Raw genomic sequence first — 24,685 nt, 5'->3', positions numbered from 1 at the left:
ATTACCAGTAGTTTTCGAAAACAGTGACATAGGCAGAACTGTAATAATAATAATAATAATAATAATAATAATAATAATAATAATAATAATAATAATAATTTTTATTATTATTATTATTATTATTATTATTATTATTATTATTATTATTATTATTATTAGCAGAACCCGTGGAAATTCCACAGCGGCATCTTTCATATGTAATATATTGCCACTGTGCATTCTTTGAATGTTCAACGTAAATGGAAACCCCACAATATCATTGCAGCCCTTTTGTTAAAACTGTAAATGTATTTGTCTAAGTAATTTGGTTACTGTAGTGTCAAAATATATCTAGTTATCACGATCAATCTCAAATATCCTTATAGATGTCTGTAACATATTTCCATTGCATTGATTCCGGCGCGAACGGAAATCATTATACTATTTAGACAGAACAGATACTACCCTTGGATCATAGCCAGAAGCCAAAAAGATATGCTCTAATTTTATGTACGGCCAATGAGCGATATAACTTTTTAAAATTTTTAATTTTTTTTTATACATCGTCTTCGGTGATCGGGAGATCCTATTTATTAAAAAGGAAGAGGGAAGGAGATAACATATTACGAACATTAAATTAGCGTATCTATATACTAATTTAATTTTTGTAGCATGTTATAAGTTTCTATCCTTTTCCTTTAATAAATAGGATCTCCTGATCGAATCGTTTATAAAGTGGAAACCGTGACACACCTATGTACGTACGTACGTACGTACGTACGTTAAAGGTACTACGGTATTAATATATAGATTATTTTCATGGTTAATCAAGTTATAATGCTATCTACTTATAGAGTAGACTATTTTTTTTTCTTCTCTGCTCGTAGCAATTTGTCTTCATAAGTCTTCTCAAGTGAAGCCGATTCAATCAAATATTCAATCTAGCTTTAAGTTTTTTTACGCCATTTGTTAAACTGACTTACAGAACAGTAATAAACCCAAGAGACTTGAAGAAACAGTTTAAAAATTTAATGAATTTCCGAATGTCTTTCTCGCAAAAATCTTGCACCTGCACAGGTGTTTTCTTCAGCAGCGAAACACCATTTGTAGATAGTGTAAGATTATATTTCTTTCTGTATTTTATTTAGTCCATTCTTTTATTGTTTATTATTTTGTTTACTAAAGTTTTATTTTCAGTTGAAAAAACTATTATTTAGTGCGTGTTAAATTATTATATAGTTTGTGTTAAAGTATTATATAGTATATTAAGTCTAGTCTTAATGATTTATTTATGAAAAGTGCAATTTTATTTTGATTTGTATCAATTCTGTTACAGCCGTTCTAATAAGCTATAACCATGTATATTGCTCAATCTTCCCTGAAGACGACCACAATAATATATTGATACTCTCTAATTATTGTTGTTATTGTTCCATGCAATGCCAATAGGCACAGGTGAAATCTTTCACGTTTTTTCTAATGGCTGGAAATAGTTGATTCTTCGACAAGGTTATCAAGGGTATTTTTTATAGTGACGTCATCACTACATCAGTTGCCTCCCACGGCTTAAGAGAGGCCCATCTACCTTCGAAAGAAGGATAGACCGGGCCAGTTTCTCGATCTGATATTTTTACTTCGCGGTACATACAGAGCCTCGCGTTCCCAAATGGTCACTCATCTGGTACTGGCCAGACTTAACGTTGCTTAACCTCGATGATCTGGCGAGAACCAGTGTGTCAACGTGATTGTGTTCTCTAATAATATAGTTATACTCTCTAATAATATAGTTATACTCTCTAATAATATAGTGATACTCTCGAAAATGACCATCCATTGAATTGTTCATATAATTCACCATCCTTACTGCAATTCAATCATATTTGACACAAATAAATTTTTGTCTATGCATGACTTGTCCATCAAGTTTTACTCAACAATATCCAACAGTTTTTGTCCTATCGTTGTTCAATATGAGACACGCTGAGTTTTTCATCAATAACATGCGTGATCGTAAAAGGATTTCACAATCAACATATATTGTGATTGTGATATTATGTTTGATAACAGGGTATCAACTTAAAGATTCATAAGTGTTGATGTATATACACCGATAGACAGGGTGTATATAACTTTTACGATGAACAATGCTTTACTTGAGCTGGAGTGAAACGATAACGTGGACATATCAACATGTTATTTCGAGGTGATAATAAATACTTATACATGAGGGGGCTTCAAACGACGAGAGGAGACAATGTTCCATTAAAAGATAGTTACACAAATGTTTTTTGGTAAAGAATAAGAGAAGTGTATAAAATAACAACAATCTATATAATAGACAGAGTCTCTAAACATTTAAGAGTTCGATAAACATTTAACATGACAATAACAACCTGGATAAATACACATACCTGTTTCTTTGAAAGATGATACAACACAAAGTAATATATCATACAACATTTATTCACATACCCTGTCAACATTTCGCATATTAAAACGCTTTGACTTAACATTTTTGATCTTGATTTCATCGGCTTCAGCAGTGTCTCCTCTTCAACTTCATAATTAGGCCTGCTCTTTCTGACTCCCAACTCTTAACTAACTAATACGTGTCTTTTCAAGCTCTCTCCTCAGATCTACGCCATCTTAAGTGACCTCTACATCAGACTTTAGATGTCAGAACTATTTTTAAATTATTGTTTGTGCTAGTTATGAAAATTAACATCCCTTTCTCTGAAAATATATTTGTTTTTATTCGTTTAAATTCTTTCTTGTTATTTTTTACAGAATCTAGGCAAGTTAAATTCCTAAAACGTCATTTAATAATATTCGTACTTGAATGACATTTTTCCCTTTAAACCAAACCTAATTCAACCACACGATAAGAGTACTAATCTTCTTGCTCAGATAATTTGGAGAGCTAATATACGACGATTATTTCAACAGTAATTCACATAAAAGCTATACATCTAAATACTCGAACTGAAGAGTTTAAATTTTGCATGTCGTATTTTTGCTAACAAGGAAACATATGTGACCTATTATTGAAATTCAGAATCCTATCTGCAATGTTACAATATTGATACAAATACACTTCAGTCTATGTCTATGCTAAACCAGTAGGCTGTCAAGTTGCCAATAATTGTTGATGGAAAGACCATTGAGGAAGTTGAAAGTGACATCTACTTGAGAAAGAAAATTACGAAAGATGGAGATTTCCTCCCTGAGATAAAGAGAAGAATAGCTTTTTTTGGAAAGTGGAGAATATCATGAGTATCCGAAAAGCAAATATGCCAATCAAAGGGATGATCTTCAATGAATATATACTACCTGTGATGATCTACGGTAGATACGGTTGAGAACTTGCCAAAGTGAAATCTTGGCAGTTGCACAAAGGAAGATGGAGAGGATAATGTTAGGCATTACAAGACAGAAAGACAAAAATCTGGATCCGCCAACAAACATACTGCCATCAAAACATCCAAACACATTTGGTCCACCAGGACAGCGGAATGGACACCTCGTGAATATGAGAGGTCAAAGGGAAGTCCAAGAACGAGATGGAGGAATGACCTGATATAACACATGGGTCCCACACGGCAGCGGATAGCTCGGGACAGAGATAGATAGCTAAAGTCCAGGGAGTGATTCCTCATTGAGTGAAAAAACCATTATTGATATTGATATGTATGACTTGTACATCAACCTCTATTAAAAATACCCAGCAGTCTTTTTTAACCTTTCAACAATAAGTTCTAAATCTGAAAGTACACATGGATAGAAAGAAAGAGAGGTTGAAAAATAGAGTGATAAGATAGAGTGAAAGAGATAGGAGAAAGACGGAGAGAGAGGAAAACAATAAAAGAGGAAAAGAAAAGACGTAGAGACAGAGAGAAAGGGAGAAAAGACCGAGAGCAAAATGAAGAGAGGGGGAGAGACGTTGAAAGAGAAAGTGGAAAATAGAAAGAGACTGAAGGAGTGGTGAAGAGCGATAGGTATGGAGTTAAAGAGGAGCGCATAAAATCGAATAATTATTATTAAGACTAACTATGTATCACTAGCATAGTTAACCGGCGTTGCCCGGAAGCATGGACTATAAGAAACTATAAGAGTAAAAATAGTGTATGTACGTAACATCTTTCTGTTAAAAGAATGCTTTTGCGTCTTTCTATTTATTATTTATTTATTTAATACTAAGTAAACGTTTCTGTTACGTTTGCTTTTACTTCTAAGGGTACTTTTAAGTGTCTGTGTTTCTGTGTTCTTACATATATGGGTGTGTGTGTATGCTCTTACGTATATTACGTGCAGTCCACTGTTATGTGTGTGTGTGTTCTTATCCTTTCACCGCTTCTTGCCTTGAAAGTCTTCGAGACGTATATGTGCCATGTATAAGGCGTACATACCTGGTTGCCTTGGCCAGCCGATGGTGTCTTCTTGGTCGCTGGTCTCCATCTCGTGGGGAGTGGTCACTGCAGACAGATGCATCGATAAACAACAAGATGTATTTGAAGCTTCAATCTTTTTATTCAAGGCAAGCCTATATACCCTGGTTTTCGGCGACCCGAAAGCTCCCGTATTTTTTCTTCTGCACAAAACCACTCTCTGCCCATGTAGTCGTCAACCGGAAGCCTACGACAACAATTCCTGTGTCACCCCTAATTTCCGGTGCATGTCACCCCTAATTTCCGGTGCATACTCTCTAGGTTGATACCTGGTAAACCTAACCTTTTGTGACCCTGCCAACTTGCTGATGGGAAATGAAAATATACTTACATAAGTTTCTATTTCTAAAACTACCTATATAGCAATTAAGCTGGTATTCCTAATACTACATTTCTTCTAAAACTTATCTCTTTTTTTTATCTTTATATTGTGTCCTCCTTTCTCGCCACTCTTCCGAGTAGAATAAAAACATAGAATTTGTATTTCTGTGAACAGAAAAAAAGAAAAATCCTTCAATGCTGATACAAGTTTTACTCCAATCCGTAGCACCCAACGTTAGAAAAATAATTTGTCATTGGAGGGAGTCATATAAACAGGGATTTTTTTCGGTGATTCTATAGTTCCATGCCAACATTTAAAACTTATATTAAAATGTTGATAAACAAAATTTCACAAAAATGTTTACTATGTACTTACATGTTAGGGTAAAAAAGAGAGTACACCGAAAATTACGCCAGTTCATCAATTATATTATTTTAAAAAAAAGAAATAATTTAATCAGGGAAACAGCTCGGCAGCCATTTTCGGCCTTCGTTTAAATCAGTGATCAAGGGACATAGCCCAAACTTTTATTAAGAAAAGCGTAAAAAATCATCCCCATGATAAAAATGGCTTATTAAAAATTTGTATGGGGATAAAAAAAATACTGGCTTGAATGCCAAGTGAGACAACACCGTGATGATCAGTAATGGTGGGAGTTAGTAATTAATTTATTAAGGACGACGGCTTATTAAGAACTTGTTTATGTTATATTTAAAAACGACCATGGTATAGTTAGCTGGGAAGCATCTCCGCGGTATTGTGTTACGCAGACGAGCCACTTCTAATCTTAATCTACAATTCTTTTGTTGATTAGCTTTTCGAAATTGAATAATAATTATTGAACTGACCTGAGTAGGGTGCTGTGGTGATGTGATGCTTCTGTGCGGGGGGAGATTCAGTGCAGTGTATCCGTTGCTAAGTATGGTCGGCCGGGCCTGGAGGGTGGACGAGAAGAATTCCGTAACGATATCATTATTGACTTCATCAGCCAGAAGCGGGTGTGCGTCAGACAGACAGTCTGCACTCTGAAGAAAGAAAGAGAATAAAATAAAATACGATAAAAATAATCCAGACACGAAAATATATATTGAAAAATCTAATTATATTGTAAGGCAATACATTTTCATTTTAACAATGTTCAATGAATTAATGATAATGAAGAAAGATATATTTAACTTTCACACATATATGGTTGTCTCATATATATATATATATATATATATATATATATATATATATATATATATATATATATATATATATCATTAAAACACGGTAGTGTTTGAATATATGGTTAATTGGTAGTTTTAGTCATTTAGAACTGCTTCAAAGCTTCACCGCTCACTCATTTTTCGACCAAAATTCAAGCACCTATTACAGTTTATAGATCACCTTCTCAGCTACACTGTGAAAAAAAAAATTCAATTTTCGTTCAGTAAAACAAAAGTTATGATGAATTTTCTGGTGTTCAAAATCGTGAAAATATATAAGGAGGTGAGCGACGCTTTTTATGACTGGCTTCCATAGCAACCACGTCGCTTCAGCGACTATTGCTACTAATTCGAAAAGAGAAGTAACAAATGAAATAAAGCGAATTAAAGCATAAAAAGGAGATAATTGGAGGAATTTTAATTGAAAGCAGACGAGTGCCGTACATTGTTATTACATATGTGCTTATGGGGGCAAAAAAGAAGACTGAAATTAAACAAATAATAAGTGAATTTATTGGAAGCCTGGAAAAATCATGGATTACAATAGAAAAATGCGAGCATGAAAAGTAATATGGTTAAGCTTAAACATGGAAAAGTAAAGGACTAGTTATTAAATCTGGAAGATAAAAGGACAATATATTCTAGTTGGTTGATTGGTTTTGTTTTACGGCATATCAACTCTTTTCGTGTTATTTAATGCCGAATCCAAAAATTTGGAAGAAAAATTTTTAATAGAATATTTTTGTTGTTTTCAAGTCGGTTTCTATTTAACTCATAGTTGGAACCTTAACAGGTACTACCACTCCGAGCCAGACTGGACCTGGGAGCAATGGTAATTAAAGAGTGGCTCCACACTCCCCAAAGCCCACAAGCTGGGGCCCCACCACTGGATATAGTTTAAGGTCGTATCCAGTACCATGTATTCTAGGAAAATAATATAATAAATTTATACTTTAAAATATTGCAATATTCAGATCTTTTTTTTAAAGTTCAATTTATAACATTATCTAATCAATTCTTAATGCTGCAATATTTTAAGTTATAAATTTATTATATTTTTTATTATTCGTAAGGGAATATCCTGGGTGTCCTAATTTAATTTAATTTAAATAAATAGGTTGCCCTGCCCCACCCTACATAAGAAAATGTTCATAAAATAAAAATGATAAAGAATGTTTACTTTACATTAGTTACAAAAAAAAAAAAGACAAAAAAGGGGGGAAAATGGAAAAAAATGATCCATGAAAAACACAGTAAAAAGTGATGCTTTTTAAACCTTGTTAAAAAAATATGGCAAAAAATTGATTTTCTTATTAGTTTCGTTCAATTTTGTTTGACCCCCCCCAAAAAAAGAAAAGAACGGTTGAAAAATACTTGTTTATTTTTTTCACTTAAATATTTGTTACACGAATAAAACAGAAATTGTTACGGTAAGTCGTTGTTTCTTTCTTATATTTTTTCTGGTGATTTTTTAAAATTATATTTAAAAAAAATTCAGTATTTTCCTCGAGTAGACTTGTTACGCTTTGATAATCGGCGGCGCCTGGCGGAAACCGGCAGTTGATGTCATGTTCCGAGCAAAGCCGAGCGGTTAGCTAGTTACATCTGGTTCAAATTCTGCATATGCCAAGTGCTCATCTGAGCTTCAGTCTATTCCCCCTTCCTCGCCGAACTTTTACGAAAAACACTCGTCTGGCCAAAACCACTATCAATAATTTCCTACATTCTTTACCTTTGCCTAAACCCAAACGTAGATTCCATGAACAAAGCTTCTTTCGTAGAACTGCATCCGTGTAAACTCTCTTCCGTTTGCTTGCTTTTCAGCTGACTACAATATGGTTGTCTTCAATTCCAACGTAAACAAGTTCTTGATGTAATCCAATTTACAAAATTCCCACTACTTATTTTTACTACGCTATAATAACAATGACTAATGTATACCTATTAACCCTTATCCTCCAGTAGCCTCAAGGCCTTGGTAAGTGGTGATTCCTGTGTAAAAAAAAGTACCGAGTAAACGAGTAAGACAATATACTAAGTAACCTTAATGGTTGTTTGTAGTTGTAGCTGGTAATATACGTAAGCGTAAGAATTTCTGTATATCTGTCAGTTTCTCACAGGATGATATACTCGTCCGTATTTATGGCTTAACCGGCCAATCATATTCTTATGTAGAGGAATCCGGTTGGCTTCATACGTTTGAGATTAGCAGAAGAATAGGAATAGCAACCTTCGCATTTGAACGTCTCAAAGAAAAGATATGGATCAAACATCTATGGAGTTGATAATTTATAATGTATTGATAGTTCCTATCGTTGTATATGTAAACGAAAGAAACACACAGATAGATACTTTCGATACGACAAAGTCTTTTTTTTTTTTAGCAATCTGGCCGTACGATAGGAACTGTTTAATAAAATGTAATCCGAAGTTTTAAGATGTTCGGACGACCGGATACAGGGACTATTTTTCCATAGTATAAGAGAAGATTCACTGTTTTTGAAATTGAATGTGTAAGAACTATTCTTGGAGTAACTATACGAGATAAATGAAAAAAATGTAGAAAGAGGATTAATATAAACAGATCTATCGACAACGTTATTCGAAATAAGAGATTAATATTATCTGGGCAATACTGCCGGCTACCAGACTCCAGCTATGTAAAAAAATCATATCAGTAAGGTTTTATTCAAGACCATGACTATCAAAGAGATTTACCAAATAAAGACTTTCTCAATATCATGATAAAAGACAAGATTTTGTTGTCAAATATGTAGCGAAGCTCTCTGTAGCATGCAAATAAGTTAAGTGTATCAACGCGTAGAAACATAGTCTGGTTTGTCTATTAGGAAACAAGTTTGTGCAATGTACGTAAACTTGTTAAAACTATTTGCGGTTCAATTGACTAAAGAGAAACTATTCGACACGTTTACGAACACCAAAATGTGTGTACTTTTCTTTTTCTTCGGATGCCGGAAACAAGAACTAGGTCAGATAGTTGCACGGTAAGACTTATCGATTAATGATTAATCATTGTTGCGGATCACAAGGTAATCGATAATCCCGGTATGATTTCGCAAACCGTGATTCCGTTATGCACAAATAAATCGAACATCTTCACCAAAGTAGTGAAAAAAAAAAAAATAAATAAAAATGACCCAATTCTATTGATACGAAATTCACGGCTCACATACATTTGTTTATGAAAACCAGAGTTTACATTTACAATTACCGAACACTCCCAGAAATAATAATAATAATAATAATAATAATAATAATAATAATAATAATAATAATACAGTATCACATTTATAAAACCGCTGAAAGTCCTTTGTGTTGACTGTGTGAGAATGTAGAAGACTCCATCAGAGTGCAAGAGGCACAATGACAATATTACGAGAGAGGTCTATTACAATATATGTAAGAGAAGCGGGCTGGAATGCAGTTCAAAATTGTACAAGCATGTTTCCGAAAGGATAGTTAAGAGTGATAATACAGAATTATTGTGATATGAACATCAAGTGTGACAATTTGATAATATGATTGAATCAAGGAGACATAATTAATCATGTTAGAAAAAAGGAAGACAAGGCAATAATCCTTGATAGTAATTCCACCAGATGTAAATGTGCAGGCAAAAAGGAAAGGGGAAGGTCGAACATGACCAAGACTTGAAAAAAGAGATAAATAGATTGCTTTAACAAATCTACTGATACGTATGCAAATGACCAAGCCGTGGTGCGAGCGTGACGTAACAAAATAAATGGATATATATGACATCGGGATGAAGCTAGAGGAAAAGAAGAAGAAGAAGAAACACGCCATGGTGACAGAGACTTTTAAGCGCGTTGCGACACGGCAGAATCTTTTTAACAACTTGGCAGTACGATGAAAAATTTTAAACAATGCAATTCTATATTCAACAAGTTTTAACGGTCGTATACACACAGCTGGTTATAGCTGCAGACTAAGTAACTAATTTACTATATTGTCGCTAGCTTGAAAAATACGTGTTAGTCGACTTAGTGTGGAAACGACCGGTAATAAATTCATTTTCTTTCAACTGAAAAAAATCTCGTGTCGAATTTCTTTCCACTTGTTCTTCTTCGAGGCCTTACATACAAACTACGGAAGATGATTTGGAACAGTTAGAAAGTTTATAAAGTAGATTATTTGGCGCCGTTCACAAAACAGGGCTCAAAATGAAAATAAACGTTACTACTGCACAAAGAAATGAGACAAAGAACAGAGCAAAAGGTGATAAAAGCTTGGAAAAATAGATCGAAACAATGACACCGGTCTTTGAGTACAGGGTGGAACGATGGGATTTTCGCCCTAGGAAAGACGACATGCTTCCATTTCCGTTTAATGAAAACCGGTTTCCTTTTTTTTATTGCAGACCGTCTACTAGTTGTGTACGAATCCCAAGAGCGATAGGAGCCTTCTATCATGTTTGAAAGTGACACAATGCTAAATGAGCGAAATCGGAGATGCGCCGCTGCACAACTCATGCTTTCTAACGATCCAAGTTATGATAACAGAACCATTGCCAACGCCCTCAAAATGAATCGTTGGATTGCCACTAATAACAGGGACGTGCCCAGAGTGATGAAAACAAAGTTTTGGCCACAGTTATGATCTTTGGTGTGGTTTCAAGTGAGAGCCACATCATGTCACCTCACATCTTCGAAGTCGGCTTGAAAGAACGCCAAAGTGTGACTGGATGTGCTGCAAAGCGTTGTAATCAGGTGGTCGCTAGCAGACCCTGGGTGTGGCAGCAGGACGGCGCCGACCAAAGAGACCCAGGCTTGACTTCAGAAGGAGTGCTACGATTTTGTACCCTTCTCTCACAATCTCCCCCCTCCGCCGACCTGAACCCGCTGGACTACTTCGTTAGGTTATACGTTGAGAACATCACCAACATGACCTCCAACACGAAAGTCAGCCTGATTGCCGCCACCCGCCGAGTATTCGTAGAGCACCATCCAGCTCTTGTAGAAAAAGCATACCCAGTTCGGATCCGTATCGGGACGGTGATTGAAACTGAAGGCGTCTACATTGAATAGATGTCAGCTCTACTACAAAATCAAGTTACCTGAATTGATTTTTTTCAAATAAAGTTAAAACAAAGCTGTGGTGTTGTTTTCTTTATGGCGACACTTTTATCGTTCCACCCTGTATATATTTTTCGTTCTTTTCTTTTCTTCTGACTCTTTTGATGAGAAGCATTTCGTTTAGAGGTTTATTTCTTAATTTTCTCCTTAACTTTTCCCCATTACTGTGGCAGTATAATATAATAGTATATACCCTCATCTTTCATTTAATATTATTATTTGTTCCTCTTAATAGTGTTGAGATTTTCTTATCTTGATAAGTTTTTGCTCTGTTGAAGATTTACTCTTTCATAACATAATTATATTATATATTGCTTTCTGCAGGTTTCTTCAGATCACTGAAGGAAGTGTATGGCTCTAGAGCTCAGGTGACTAGCACCCTCTTATCAGAAGATGGAAACACCATACTGACACAACCAAAACAGATAATTCAAAGATGGCAAGAGTACTTCGGCACCTTACTGAATGTAGACTCCAATACCGATAAGATCTTAAGCCCCATAATAGTCTTCCCCCAGCAGATGGACCTGAATGACACACCACCTCTTGGGGAAGTAAGAGAAGCAATTGATAAAACTAAAATAAACAAATCTCCAGGAATTGATGGCATACCAGCTGAAGTATACAAGTTCGGTGGAGAACAACTCACGAGAAAACTTCAGCAACTAATAGCAACATGCTAGCAACAAGAAACGCTGCCACAAGAATTCAAAGATGTCATGATCATCCCAATCTACAAAAACAAAGGTGATCACAAAGACTGCAGCAATTACCGAGGTATATTCTTACTGACCATTACCGGGAAAGTAATGGCTAAAGTGGTGCAAGCATGGCTAGCCAGACTGGCGGAAAGTATCCTAACCGAATCACAGTGTGGATTCAGGCATGAAAGATCTTTTTTTTTTATTTATTTTTTTACATAGGAATCACCACATTATCAAGGCCCAGAGGCCACTCAAGGATAAGGGTTAAAGAGTGTACAGTAGAAATTGGACAATATAGTAATCATTAGTAATGAAAATTTGGTAAATTTGATAACTTATATGGAACGGCTCATCAAGAACGTATTTACTTTAGACTTAAAGACAACCATATTGTAGTCAGCCGGAAAGCAGGAAAACGGAAGACAATTCCACAGGCGTGCAGTTCTAAGAAAGAAGCTTTGTTCATGGAATCTACGTTTAGGTTTAGGCACAGATAAAGAGTGGGGGAAATTATTGATAGTGTTTACAGCTAGACGAGTGTTTCTTGTGAAAGTTTGGCGAGGGGGGACCATAGATTGAAGCTCAGTTGAACACTTTCCATGAAAATAACGATACATCAGAGACAAACTCGCAACATCTCTTCTGTGAGATAGAGATTGCAAGGAGGAGAAAAGGACATCTCCTACGAGGCTACGAAGTCTATTTTGAACTCTATCAAGGCAGGACAAGTCCTTTCTAGCAGCTCCTGCCCAGATGTGGCAACAGTATTCCATCCTTGGACGTACCTGGCTCTTATATAGATAGAGAATAGCATCAGCAGTGAGATATCTACCGGATAGATAGAAAGATCCCACCATTTTTCCAGCGGCCTTGGCAACAGATTTGATATACGTGTTCCATTTAAGATCAGGAGTAATGGTCAAGCCCAGAAGCTTGTCAAAACTTGAGGCCTCCTGAAGACGAGAGCCATTCATTTCAATTGATGACAAATATGGATTAGAATGTTGATGATGTAAAGAGAGAAGCTTAGTTTTAGATGCATTAAAAGTAACCAGCCACTCCTTTCCCCATTGTACTACGTGCTCAAGATCAGAGGAGAGAGAATTGGAGAGAACTTGGTCGTTTACTGTCTTAGATGTGGTACCATAAATGGTAGTGTCGTCAGCATAAATGTCTACAAATGATGTAAGGATATGATTTGGAAGATCATTAATGTAGATCAGGAAAAGAGTTGGGCCCAGGATGGATCCCTGAGGGACACCGGCATTAATACTGTGAGCTTCTGATTTTTGCCCCTCAACTACTACTCTTATGAACCTATCAGAAAGAAATGATTCAATAATTGAGAAGACTTTTCCAGCTATACCATAGCTAGCGATCTTATGAAGTAAACCTTTATGCCATACCCTATCAAAGGCTTTAGATATGTCAAGAGCAATTGCCCTTGAAAGATTGCCACCGTCGAGAGATTTGCTAATCCTATGCGATATAACTGTAAGGATATCTGCTGTAGATCTAGCAGAACGGAAATCATATTGAGTGTAACTAAGAAGGTTATTTTTGTTGAGATGGTTGATTACTTCTGTATTTAACACAGATTCTAGCGACTTACTCATGACGCACAGGAGACTTATTGGCCTGTACTGAGAGGGGGATGAGCGATCACCTGAATTCTTAAATACAGGGCATACTGATGAGATTTTCCAGGGAGATGGGAAACTATTCTCCTTAAGACAACGTTTAAACAGTTTTGTAAGTATGGGCGCTAGTTCTGGTTGAAGTTTTTTGAGTACTATAATTGGAATACCGTCAGGGCCAGTTGCTTTACTCGAACCAAGGTTTTTAATTAGCTTCGCAACATCACGTACAGATATACGTATGTAACAAAGCGACACCTGAAAGCAATGAACATCAATGTCGAGAGTTGGGAGGAACAAGCCCCAAAAAAGAGTGGTTGGCGGAACAGTCTCCATAACGGAAAGAAAGAAATAGAGAGAAAGATTGGAGAAGCCTTAGATCTGAACTACTATAGACGACACAACCCTGGCACACACATATGCAGTGCCTGTGACCGGATGTTTCACACAGAAAGAGGACTATGCCAACGCCGAAGGATAAAGCACTGAGGCCCCGACTAGTCATCGTCAAGACGGACTGCATGATGATGATGATGATGATGATAATGATGATGATGATGATGATGATGATATTATATATAGTTCATATATACTTTTAAAAATATGTTTAGTCACGGACACGTGTTTCGCCGTTATACGATTTATCGGCATAGCCGAATCTAGCAAAATTCGAAACTAAGACCCAAGAGTCTGAGTCTGTTCTTCTACAACTGATTTTATCCCTGCTAGTACTAAATGTATCGTATTTTTAGTAGATGTAATTCATTTGTTTATATTGCCGGCGATTCGTTCGAAAAGAAAACACTCAACCTAAAGCCTAATTGGGATTAATTTTTCTCGTTAATGTGATGCTCTAGATAGAGCTATATATATACGTATATCTATATACATATATATAAATAAATACATTTTATATTTACAAATAAAATTTATATATACAAATAAAATTTATACATGAATAAAATTTGTAAAGCTACTATTCACAATATATATATGTATATATGCACACATATATGTATGTATATATATATATATATATATATATATATATATATATATACATATACATGCATATGTATGATGATTGCTGCATCTTCCACATGATCGCCGTCACATTGAGTTCTCCCATCGCATGGTCTATACCATCTTAGATGACTCAGCAGTCCAGCCGCAGATTCGCACATCTTGAAGCAGTTGTGACATACAAATTGAGCAATTTCCGCTGAGTTAACTTCCTCTGGAGGTTGTAGGGTATTCCTATGAACAATCATATGTCTTCTCAAACCAGCAGTGTACTTGCAAACCCTGCTGCATATCAAACAGATTGTTTGGTTTGGACTAATAGGTACCAAGTTAACCTGAACATGAGTTTTGTGTGACTTAAGGTGTTTAACATAGCCAGTTTTTGACAGAAGCACTCGTTCAAAAGTCCTACATTTCCAGCTATGTGTGTCATGGTGAAGACCACCAATTAAACTTTTTGCGAAGCTCTAACTTCAGCTTGTTATGGACCTGCTTTCTTTTCTCTATAGCATCACGAATTTCACGTACAAGCTTCCACAAGTTATTCCCACGTGTCAATGTTTATTTGCAAGACTTTCAAATTGTTCTTTGTACAGTCCTTGAAACTCTTCCTAGGCTTATGTTGAGGACGCTTGCTATTTCCCAGCTGCCCATAAAAATATTTCAGTAGCCTACAATCATTCATTTGAACCACGTGGCTAACCTAAGGCATGCGAGATCTGATTACTAAGGTCTCAATACTAGAGCAAAATGCTCTCATAAGGACCTCAGTGCCGAGTACTTGTGCTTGCCACTTAATGCTTAAGATACGTCTCTAGCATTTTTGCGAAATTGTCAAGCCATTTAATATCCTTTTAATGCAATGTCTATGTCTCCAATGAATACAACAGCGTGATTAGCATACACATCTTGTAAACATCTTGTCCCGTCTGTGGTGCCACGGTCAAACTACACTCTATTCTCTAACTTTCCAAAAGCTACAGCAGCCTTCTGAATTCATTTGCGAATTTCAGTATCAAGAGAGACATCCCTTGACAGACTACTACCAAGTTAGACAAAGGAATCGGCTACCTCTAGCCTAGCACCGAAAACCATGGTATTCGGCTCAGCATATTACTGACCCGGTGCAGGAGAAAACATCACCTTTGTTTTAAACTGACTGATCTTCAGATTAAAGGTAGTGCACAAGTCAGCAAAGCGGTTCATTATATGTTGCATATAAGCCTCAGTGTGTGGCAAAATACAGCATCGCCTGCATACAGTAGCTCTTTAACTAAGACATGATGTACCTTGATTCTATCATTACACCTTCTAAAATTAAAAATGAAACCTGTGGTTCTAAACCTTAACATGACATCCTTATCACAATCTTGAGACATATGAGCAAGTAGAGCAGCAAAAAATATAGAGAACAGAATAGGAGAAGGAATATCACCTTGTTTAACACCATTGTCAATTGGAATTTCATCATAACCTTTTCCGTTAAAGGAGACTCGAGCTTCCATGACTCTGTGTAGTTTCTTGAATATTCAAACAAAGGCTGATGATGATGTCAGATGCTTTGGTCAGACACCCCCAAACAATTTATATAACGGCATCTGCTTCTCAATGCATTCTTCCTGGACTTGCCGGGCCGAGAAAATCATCTCTACAGTCCCTTAGCCAGATCTAAAGCAACTTTTTGACTCTGGAGTCGTATTAGAAATGCAATTTTTGGCTGTCCTCAAATTTTTTAAATCCGATTTCTGACGCTTTGTTTTTCCAATTTCAAAACTGAGGTGAGCACCTGTTATGGTTGATTTACCTGATAATAATAACCTCCGTTACACTGAACTCCTTTAATTACGGTTAGTTATTTTCATTTTCATGTTGAACTCTGTATGAACTGTCCGCGCGGGCTATTTTCCATATTTATATTCTTATGTTTTTTAAATTTTGTGACTACAAATTATAAAATTTTCAGTTTCAACAACCAGCATGTACATAGAAATTCTAACAATTTTTTTAGCGCGACTTTTAGGTTATTTTGCGAAACGCTTTTCCTCTGATGGAAAAAATTTGCATTCGTTGAAACTCCGCGGATAAAGAGCACCAGCTTTGGAGAATTCTGCCGAATAATAAAAACTTTTTTTAAATTTCAACTTTATATATATATATATATATATATATATATATATATATATATATATATATATATATATATATATATATCTTCTTCTTCTTCTTCTTCTTCTTCTTCTTCTCTCTCTCTCTCTTTCTCTCTCTCTCTATATATATATATATAGTCATCCACATACAATACTGTTTCGCTGTTTCAACGCTCATCATATATATATATGTATACTTTAAATTCTTTTAAATATACACATATTTTTGTTAATCGCTCAATAGGGTACATATTACTAGAGCTAACAATATACTATAATAATTTGCTAAATGTTCTGAATTTTCTTTATAAAACACTTATATTAATACAAATTATGTCGTCTTAAAACATTCGATATTTTCTTAGTAAAATGAAGATGTTTTCAAAAGTATTCCGCACAGTACTTTCTACCCATCAGCACTAAAACAAAACCAAAAACCGTTACAATCAAAACTCTAATCATAATTTTACTTACTTAATTCCTTTTCTTCAACGCAGAAAATTTTTTTAGTAACAATAACTAAAACTAATATCGAAACTTCAAATTAAATACAAAATTATTTCGAATTAATTTTCAAGAAATATGTATGCCTTCAAATGGTCAGAAACAATCGTACCAATAAAAATATTTCTTTAAAAAATCGGATTTATTATTTTTATTTATTTTGCGGACTGTTATTCTCATCCTCATACATAGCAGTCCGCGAAATAAAGAAATAAATATACAAATTACTCATCTCAAAGAATTCCAATAATCTATTGTCTGTTTAAATGTATGTATGTATGTATGTATGTATATTTTCCTAAAACTTTCGACAGACGCAACGTGTTTTCACAAGATCGATATCGTTTTTAAGATCGACCCTTCGGACGACAAATATCGAAAAATTGGGTAAAAAAATTAATTCCTTCATCCTCAACTGGGCAGTTTTCTGCAGGGAGGGTGATCACTTTTTTTCGCCGATATTTTCGATTGACTAGCCTTTCGACTTGGCGATGGGCGCAACAGCAAAGACGTCACGTTTTTTTCAGTTTTTTTTCCTCTTTCGCGGTACGGGTTCGAGCCTGCCTGCCTACTACCACTTTTTTTGATCGACACACGCCTCCAAACATCCGGGCAACGCCGGGTATCCAGGGTAGTAAAATAATAGATCAGATTATTTATTACATACGTCGATTTAAATCTATGAGGTCTGCAGCAACAAAAAAGTTTTTCGGAAATCCACATGTTATTTATTTATGGTAGTGAATGCTTTGTGTAGGACCAACCATTCTTTTTGGTACAACTGCTAATCTCAGTCGGTGCAAAGGGTGCCACAGGACAGAGCATGTTTTTTTTTTAATCAGAGTTTTCCTTTTCCTAGATGCGTGTCTTAACGAAGACTGAGGATGCATCTCTCCCATTGGATTAACGTGCCCCAAGATACCAACTTTCTATATCCCGGCGCATTACAGCGCCTAGAATTATAAAATTGTCACCCATCTGGTACTGACCAGGGTCATCGTTGCTTAAATTCGGTGATCTGCGAAGAACCGGTGTGTCAACGTGATTATGCTGTATATATTATCATATATATTTAGCAAACGCATACCACACACACACACATGCGCGTGCACACACACATGCGCGTGCACACACACAAACATATAATATATATATATATGCATATATATATATATATATATAAAGTAATATTTTAAAAATATATTTATCCACTGACACATGTTTCGTCGTCTACGACTCATCAGAGTGGCTGAATCTGATGAATCTGATGAGTCGTAGACGACGAAACACGTGTCAGTGGATAAATATATTTTTAAACTATCATATATACCGCTCCCTGTTCTCTATATTTTTTGCTACTCTACTTGCTCATATGTCTCGGGATTGTGATAAGGATGCCATGTTATGGTTTAGAACCACGGGTTTCATTTTTAATTTTAGAAGGTGTAATGCTAGAATCAAGCTACATCATGTCTTAGTTAAAGGAAAAATTATTCCCAACTTACATTTAGGTAAAAAATTCAGTTTCGTAAATAATTGAATTCATTCAAAACGTATCGCAAAAACAAAAACAATTAGCATCTATATAAAGTAGTATATATTCATATGGTTATGTATGCATACGTACAAAATGTACACTAATAAACCTTACCTTTTGAAATATAGCTGCCGAGCAATTGGGTCATAATATGGGCTTTATTTATTTATGTTTAGTTTTATGCAAATGGGATGAAAGTGAATGAAAGCACCCCTTGAAGATACCTCAATGTTAGTGAAATTGTTACCAATATCTATTAGATATCAATTAATATTCTTCAAATGCTAATTTTTGTAATATTTTAAACATTTTGTTGGCAAAATATGAACATGTCATTACAAAGATCAAATATTTCAAATTTGCAATAAATTCTGCTAGATCTATAGCTGATGTGCTAAATGTAATATCACACTGGATAAGTGAATATCTCGAAGAGGGCTTCGTTTCAAGAGCAATAGCTCTTGACATACCAAAGGCTTCAAAAGATAGCCAGGTACGAGATGTCCTCTCAAATATTAAATCCTTTCTGTGCGATGGGCTTATAAAAGTAGTCGTCGATGGGCAGCAATCAGAAGCTCAAAGTATCAACGCTGACCTCCCTGAGTGTTCTATCCTGGACCCAACTCTTTTCTTAATTTTTATCAATGATCTCTAAAATTGCATTTTTAGATCATGCGGAGATATTTACGACGTTGAGAACATAGCACTTTAAAGGCCAGCAATGACCAAGGTCTTTCTGATTCTTTCTCTTCTGACCTTGAGGACGTGGTGCAATGGGGAAAAGGTGGCTGATTAATTGTAATGCAGCTAAAACTAAGCTTCTCTCTTTTCATCATAATTGCTCTGACCGTCATCACGCCTCTATTGAATTTAATGGCTCTCGTATTGACAAGCTTTTGCGACCGACTTTCACTACTGATGTGAAATGTAAGACATACATCAAATCTGTTGCCAAGTTTGCTGGAAAAATCATTCTACTGTTCTAGAAGGTATCTCACTGCCGATGCACCTCTCTTCAAGTAGTCTGAAAATGGAGTACTGTTGCCACATATGGGCCGGAGCTTCTCAGCACCAATCTTGCCTTGATAGAGTTCCAAAGCGGCTTCGAAACTTAGTAGGTGATGCCCTTCTCTCTTTCATGCAACTTCTTCCCCACAGAAAAGACATTGCCAACCCATCGCTGCTATATCGTTATTTTCATGGCAGGTGCTTGTCTGAGCTCCAATCTTTGCACCCCTTTGTCGGACTTTCGCAAAAGAACACTCGACTAGCTACAATCACTATAAACAATTTCCTTCCACTCTCTATCTGTGCTTAAATCCAAACCTAGCTTTCATGAGAAAAACTTTCATAGAACTGCCGTATGTGGAACTGTTTCGTTGGTCTGCTTCCCGGCCGACTACAATATCTAAGCCTTCAAGTCCACTGAAAAATGTTCTTGTTGAACAGTTTCCTTAAATAATCCAATAGCACACAACTCTTATCCTCGAGTAGTTTTCAGACCTTTATAAGTGTCACCATTGTAGAAAGATATGATTCATAATCATTAGATACGAAATAAGTAAGATTTCTTGAATAACAGTTACTTTTTAAAACGCGTTAAATTTGAGATTATTTCTAGAATAAATAAATCATCTAATGAACTTTGTTCAAAATCAGAAGAAGCATTCAAGTCTCAGTAGAATTATACTACTATTTTAATCTTAATATGGCGAAAGAAAGTGTTTAAAGGTTGTTCTATCCAGGGTATTAATAACCCTCCTCCTGAAACGTATATGCAATAAGTATACAAAACAAAAATATTGACCTGATTGGGATGTAATAAGATCTTTAAAAAGAAAAATCCGCTGAAAAGTAAGCGTATATTTTGATTAGCTTTTTAATTAGATCGTTTGATAAAAATAAAACAAACCAGTTTTTCCAAGGCATTAAAATATGAAAAAAAGGTAAACTTATTGTTATACGGTGAATATTTATTAAAAAAAAAGTCAATTATAAATCCGTAATTAAAGCAGTCAAAGAATTTCGTAAATAACACATTAGAATTATTGAAATAAGAAAATTAAATTCAAACAAACTGAATCCAAATACAATAGATAATGAATAAACCTGAATGCCCCATAAAGATAATTACTTAGTAACTTTTGTGATATATAAGGACAAAATCCATACTAAAGTAAACTCGAATATTAATAAATACTATATTGGCCAAGCTGGTACACCTTCAAGGAAAATTTCACAGGTTACAATTGTTCTTTTGATAATCCTAATTAAACAAAAACACTTCACTTTTTATATACTCTAAAGAAGTAACTAAACAACATTTAACATCTATTGTAAAATATGACATCCTAAAAAAACTACCACTTGTCTATCGTTATAGTCACTGTGCTATTTCTGTCTTAATAAAAACAATACATTACGGGATTTAGGCATACAGATAAGTTTCTAAATAAAAACGACGAAATATCTATAAATTGCAAGCATTATAAATCACATCTTATCATTTTATCTTAATCTGTATCATTATACTATGATCTCTATTTCTTTCGTATCAATTTTCTTAGCCTAAACTTTAGGTTCCCGGCTTAACTATAAGTAACTGAAATGTTTTAATATAAGTATAGTTTTCAAAGTATATGCATCTGTTATATATATATATATATATATATATATATATATATATATATATATATATATATATATATATATATATATATTAAAGTTTATTATTTTTGTACTATGACTCTTCACGTCATTCAAATAAATCTATAATAATTTTTGTGTTAATACTATAATATTCATATTTTCTAAACTATCTTGAATTAACTTTAGTGATATAACTATAGTTATCTTTATTTTTATTCCTTAGTTTTGTTATAGCTATTCAAATTTTGAAAATTAAAAAAAATAAATTTAAATAATTCATGCTTTAATTAATTTATAAATATATTTTTTATATGTATTTAACTCTTTAAATTTTCGTCTTAACGCTTTCATTTTATTTGATTAAATTTATATAATAAAAATTTATGAACTATTTAAATTGCAATTATAGATTTTATATTTTATTCTGATCTGAGCATTGTATTACAGACAGCTAAAATTAATGTTTTTTGATAGTGAAAATTATCTGATGAAGTATGTCTGCTACTATGGTAACGAGCCGTTTAACATAATTATTCATAACTGACTATAGTTTTCTATTTCGTTTTTTACTACCACCCCCACCCCGCCTACATTCACGGCTTTTCCTTTCCTCTATTCCCTGGTTACATAGGTTGTTAGCGCGTGACCAGCATCCTTAATTGAAATGTAAAAAAAAACTTGACGGCTTCTTTCTGTCTTCATTAAAGAATTATGTTCCGACGCAAACTGGAAGTTTAGGTTACCTGATGAGGTCACTTGACCCAAAAATAGTATTGATATTGTCGTAACTATGTAACTTCTTTACTTCAAATTAAATAAAAATATATCTTGCTCTTTTTACTGAGCACTATTAATAACGCATAATTCATTGGTTTTTATCTTTGGATCCTATTAATCTAGAATTACACACACACACACACACACACACAAACACACACACAGACACACACACACACACATATATATATATATATATATATATATAATTACTCTCTGAATAGATAATCTCTTATTCAAAGCTATTATAAACTTTTGTACCACAAAAATCTGTTTAAATATTTTCGGAGTAGGTACACGCCAAAATGCATTGATATGCTAAATGAAATTGTATGAATTAGGGATAAAATTACTTCACTTAGAGTGAGAGTATATTTTTTGAAATCCTGTTTGGATAGTTATGTCACCCCTGATTACATTTCTAGGCGCATTGCCAAAATAAAAGCCAGGGACACTCTTAATTTGGAACGTGCTTTTATCAAGGATGAATGCACGAACTTTGGTCACATTCCTGGGCTAATTGTAGCTAAATACCGTCGCATTCGGTCGTTCATGTGGACTAGCCTCTCTTTTTTTTTTATAGAATACGGTTCTCCAAATATTTATCTACTGGTGACAATTATCGAAGAAATAAAGCTCGTTTCAACCATTAGAGATACATTGACATTCTTATTCGTTCAAGGCATGGTGTTGGTATCGAGGTTGGCCAACATGTGTTCAATTCTTCTGATGTTTCTCTCTCCCACAGGAATAAACTAGTATTAGCCAGAGGTTTGGACGTGGGTATCCCTCCACCTCGGATTGATAAAGAAAATATTTCTGACGAATTTGATGTGATACATTCCCAGCTTAAAAACCATGAGCCTAGGTCAAATGTGCCCTCTATATGAAGGCAAAGTTAGCTGAACTCGCATACAGTTTTGCCAATTCTTCTATCAACACAAATGAATTATTATCAGGCCGCCAAACATTTAAAGTCTAATAGGGATATTTATATCACTAAACCGGACAAAGGTGCCGGCGTGGTCATTCTCAATAGGAATGATTACACCCAGAAAATGCTAGATATTCTCAATGGTAGTACAAAATTTAAGAAGCTAGGTGAGACTTCAAAGCACAACACTTTGACTATTGAAGTAAAACTTTAAAAGCGTTTTCTTCGGTTGCATAAAAGTAAATTTATCAGCAAGGGCACTTATAGGATCCGACCCATAGGTTCCTACCGACCACGGATGTACGGGCTGCCCAATCCATAAGGATGGTGTCCCCTAAAGGACCATCTTAACCATGATTGGATCAGCTCAACATCAATTTGCAAAGTGGCTGGCCGAGATCCTGGAACCTATGCTGAACAAATTGTCAAGTAATTGTGTTGCCCACTCATTCCGCTTCGCCGCTGCCATGCGTGAACTGGAATTTAGTCTCAAACTAATTTCCTTTGTTCTTTTGATGTCACTAGCCTATTTACGAACGTTCCGCTCGATGAAACTATTCAAATATGTGCCGATATTCTGTATCGTAGCACACAAACCTCTCCTGCTTTTCCAGAGAAGATATTTCTGGAACTTATGGAACTGGCCACTAAGTCGGCCAGTTTCAGCTTCAACCATGAAATATATCAGCAGGTGGATGGGGTCGCAATGGGCAGTCCTCTGGGTGCTATCCTAGCTAATATCTTAGGTTTCCAGGAATCAGTGTTATTCACCTGGGTTACTAGACCCTTTCGTTATTGTCGATACGTTGATGACTCTTTCGTCATTTTCAAGTCTCGCTATGAAGTGAGTGAATTTTTTCTGAATTTGAATAATCTCCATCCAGCTCTACAATTCACCATGGAGGACGAAAATAATGACTCTCTTCCCTTCTTGGATGTTTTGGTAGAAACGACAGGTAACAATTTCTCTACCACAATATATATGGCACCGACTTTCACGGGCCTGTATATCAGTTGGGATTCCTTTGCCCCTATGAGTAGGAAAATCAGCTTGAACAAAACGTTAGTTCACCGTGCGCTTATGATTTGCACGGCTAGCAAATCAGAAGCTGAACCAAAAAAGATAACAGATATACTCATTAAAAATGGTTTTCTTGAGTGTATTATTGCCAAGTATATTCAGATAAAACCTTGCGCAATCAAACACAGAGATTTTCTTCGGGCCACCTAAATGTCCGGTATATTAAAAGCCTTTCATTGGCGTTATCAGTACAGGTTTCTCTGATAGGATTCGTTTTTTTTTGTTATAATCGCTAATTTCTAAATATATAAATTTACTCTTATATATATATATATATATATATATATATATATATATATATATATATATATATATATATATATATATATGTTTATGATAAACCTCTGTAATCTACGCACACTAGTGTTAGTTATGGTAACTCGTCCAATGCTATAAGCAGATTCGGTTTTCCTCTGTCAATGGCGAAGTTGTGTTTGCTTATCTATCCAACATTTTTAATTCGAAGGGCGGTTTTGATCACACTGGGAAAAGTAAAAAGAATCCCCGAAAAACACTCACACATGACGACACGAATATATTCGCACAATTTATTGGCTGTTTCAGAAAAGTTAATCCTATGGAGAGTAGGCCCGCCAGCTGCTTAAACACAGGGTGCTGTCT

At 35.0% G+C, this 24,685-nt stretch overlaps 1 protein-coding gene across 2 annotated transcripts in view; it reads right to left on the bottom strand.

Moving 5' to 3' along the window:
- LOC145292927 (uncharacterized) overlaps window positions 1-24,685 on the bottom strand; it is an 825,634-nt gene that overhangs the window by 11,697 nt on the left and 789,252 nt on the right. For both annotated transcript variants that reach the window (XM_080139095.1, XM_080139094.1), the window contains exon 4: window positions 5,595-5,771. In XM_080139095.1, coding sequence (XP_079995221.1) covers window positions 5,595-5,771 — 177 coding nt within the window. The remainder of the gene's footprint in view (window positions 1-5,594; window positions 5,772-24,685) is intronic.

The sequence above is a fragment of the Euprymna scolopes genome, chromosome 14, assembly GCF_053919585.1.
Source record: "Euprymna scolopes isolate OS-2025 chromosome 14, ASM5391958v1, whole genome shotgun sequence".
Classification (NCBI taxonomy): domain Eukaryota; kingdom Metazoa; phylum Mollusca; class Cephalopoda; order Sepiida; family Sepiolidae; genus Euprymna; species Euprymna scolopes.
This window is presented reverse-complemented; position numbering and strand designations above follow the sequence as displayed.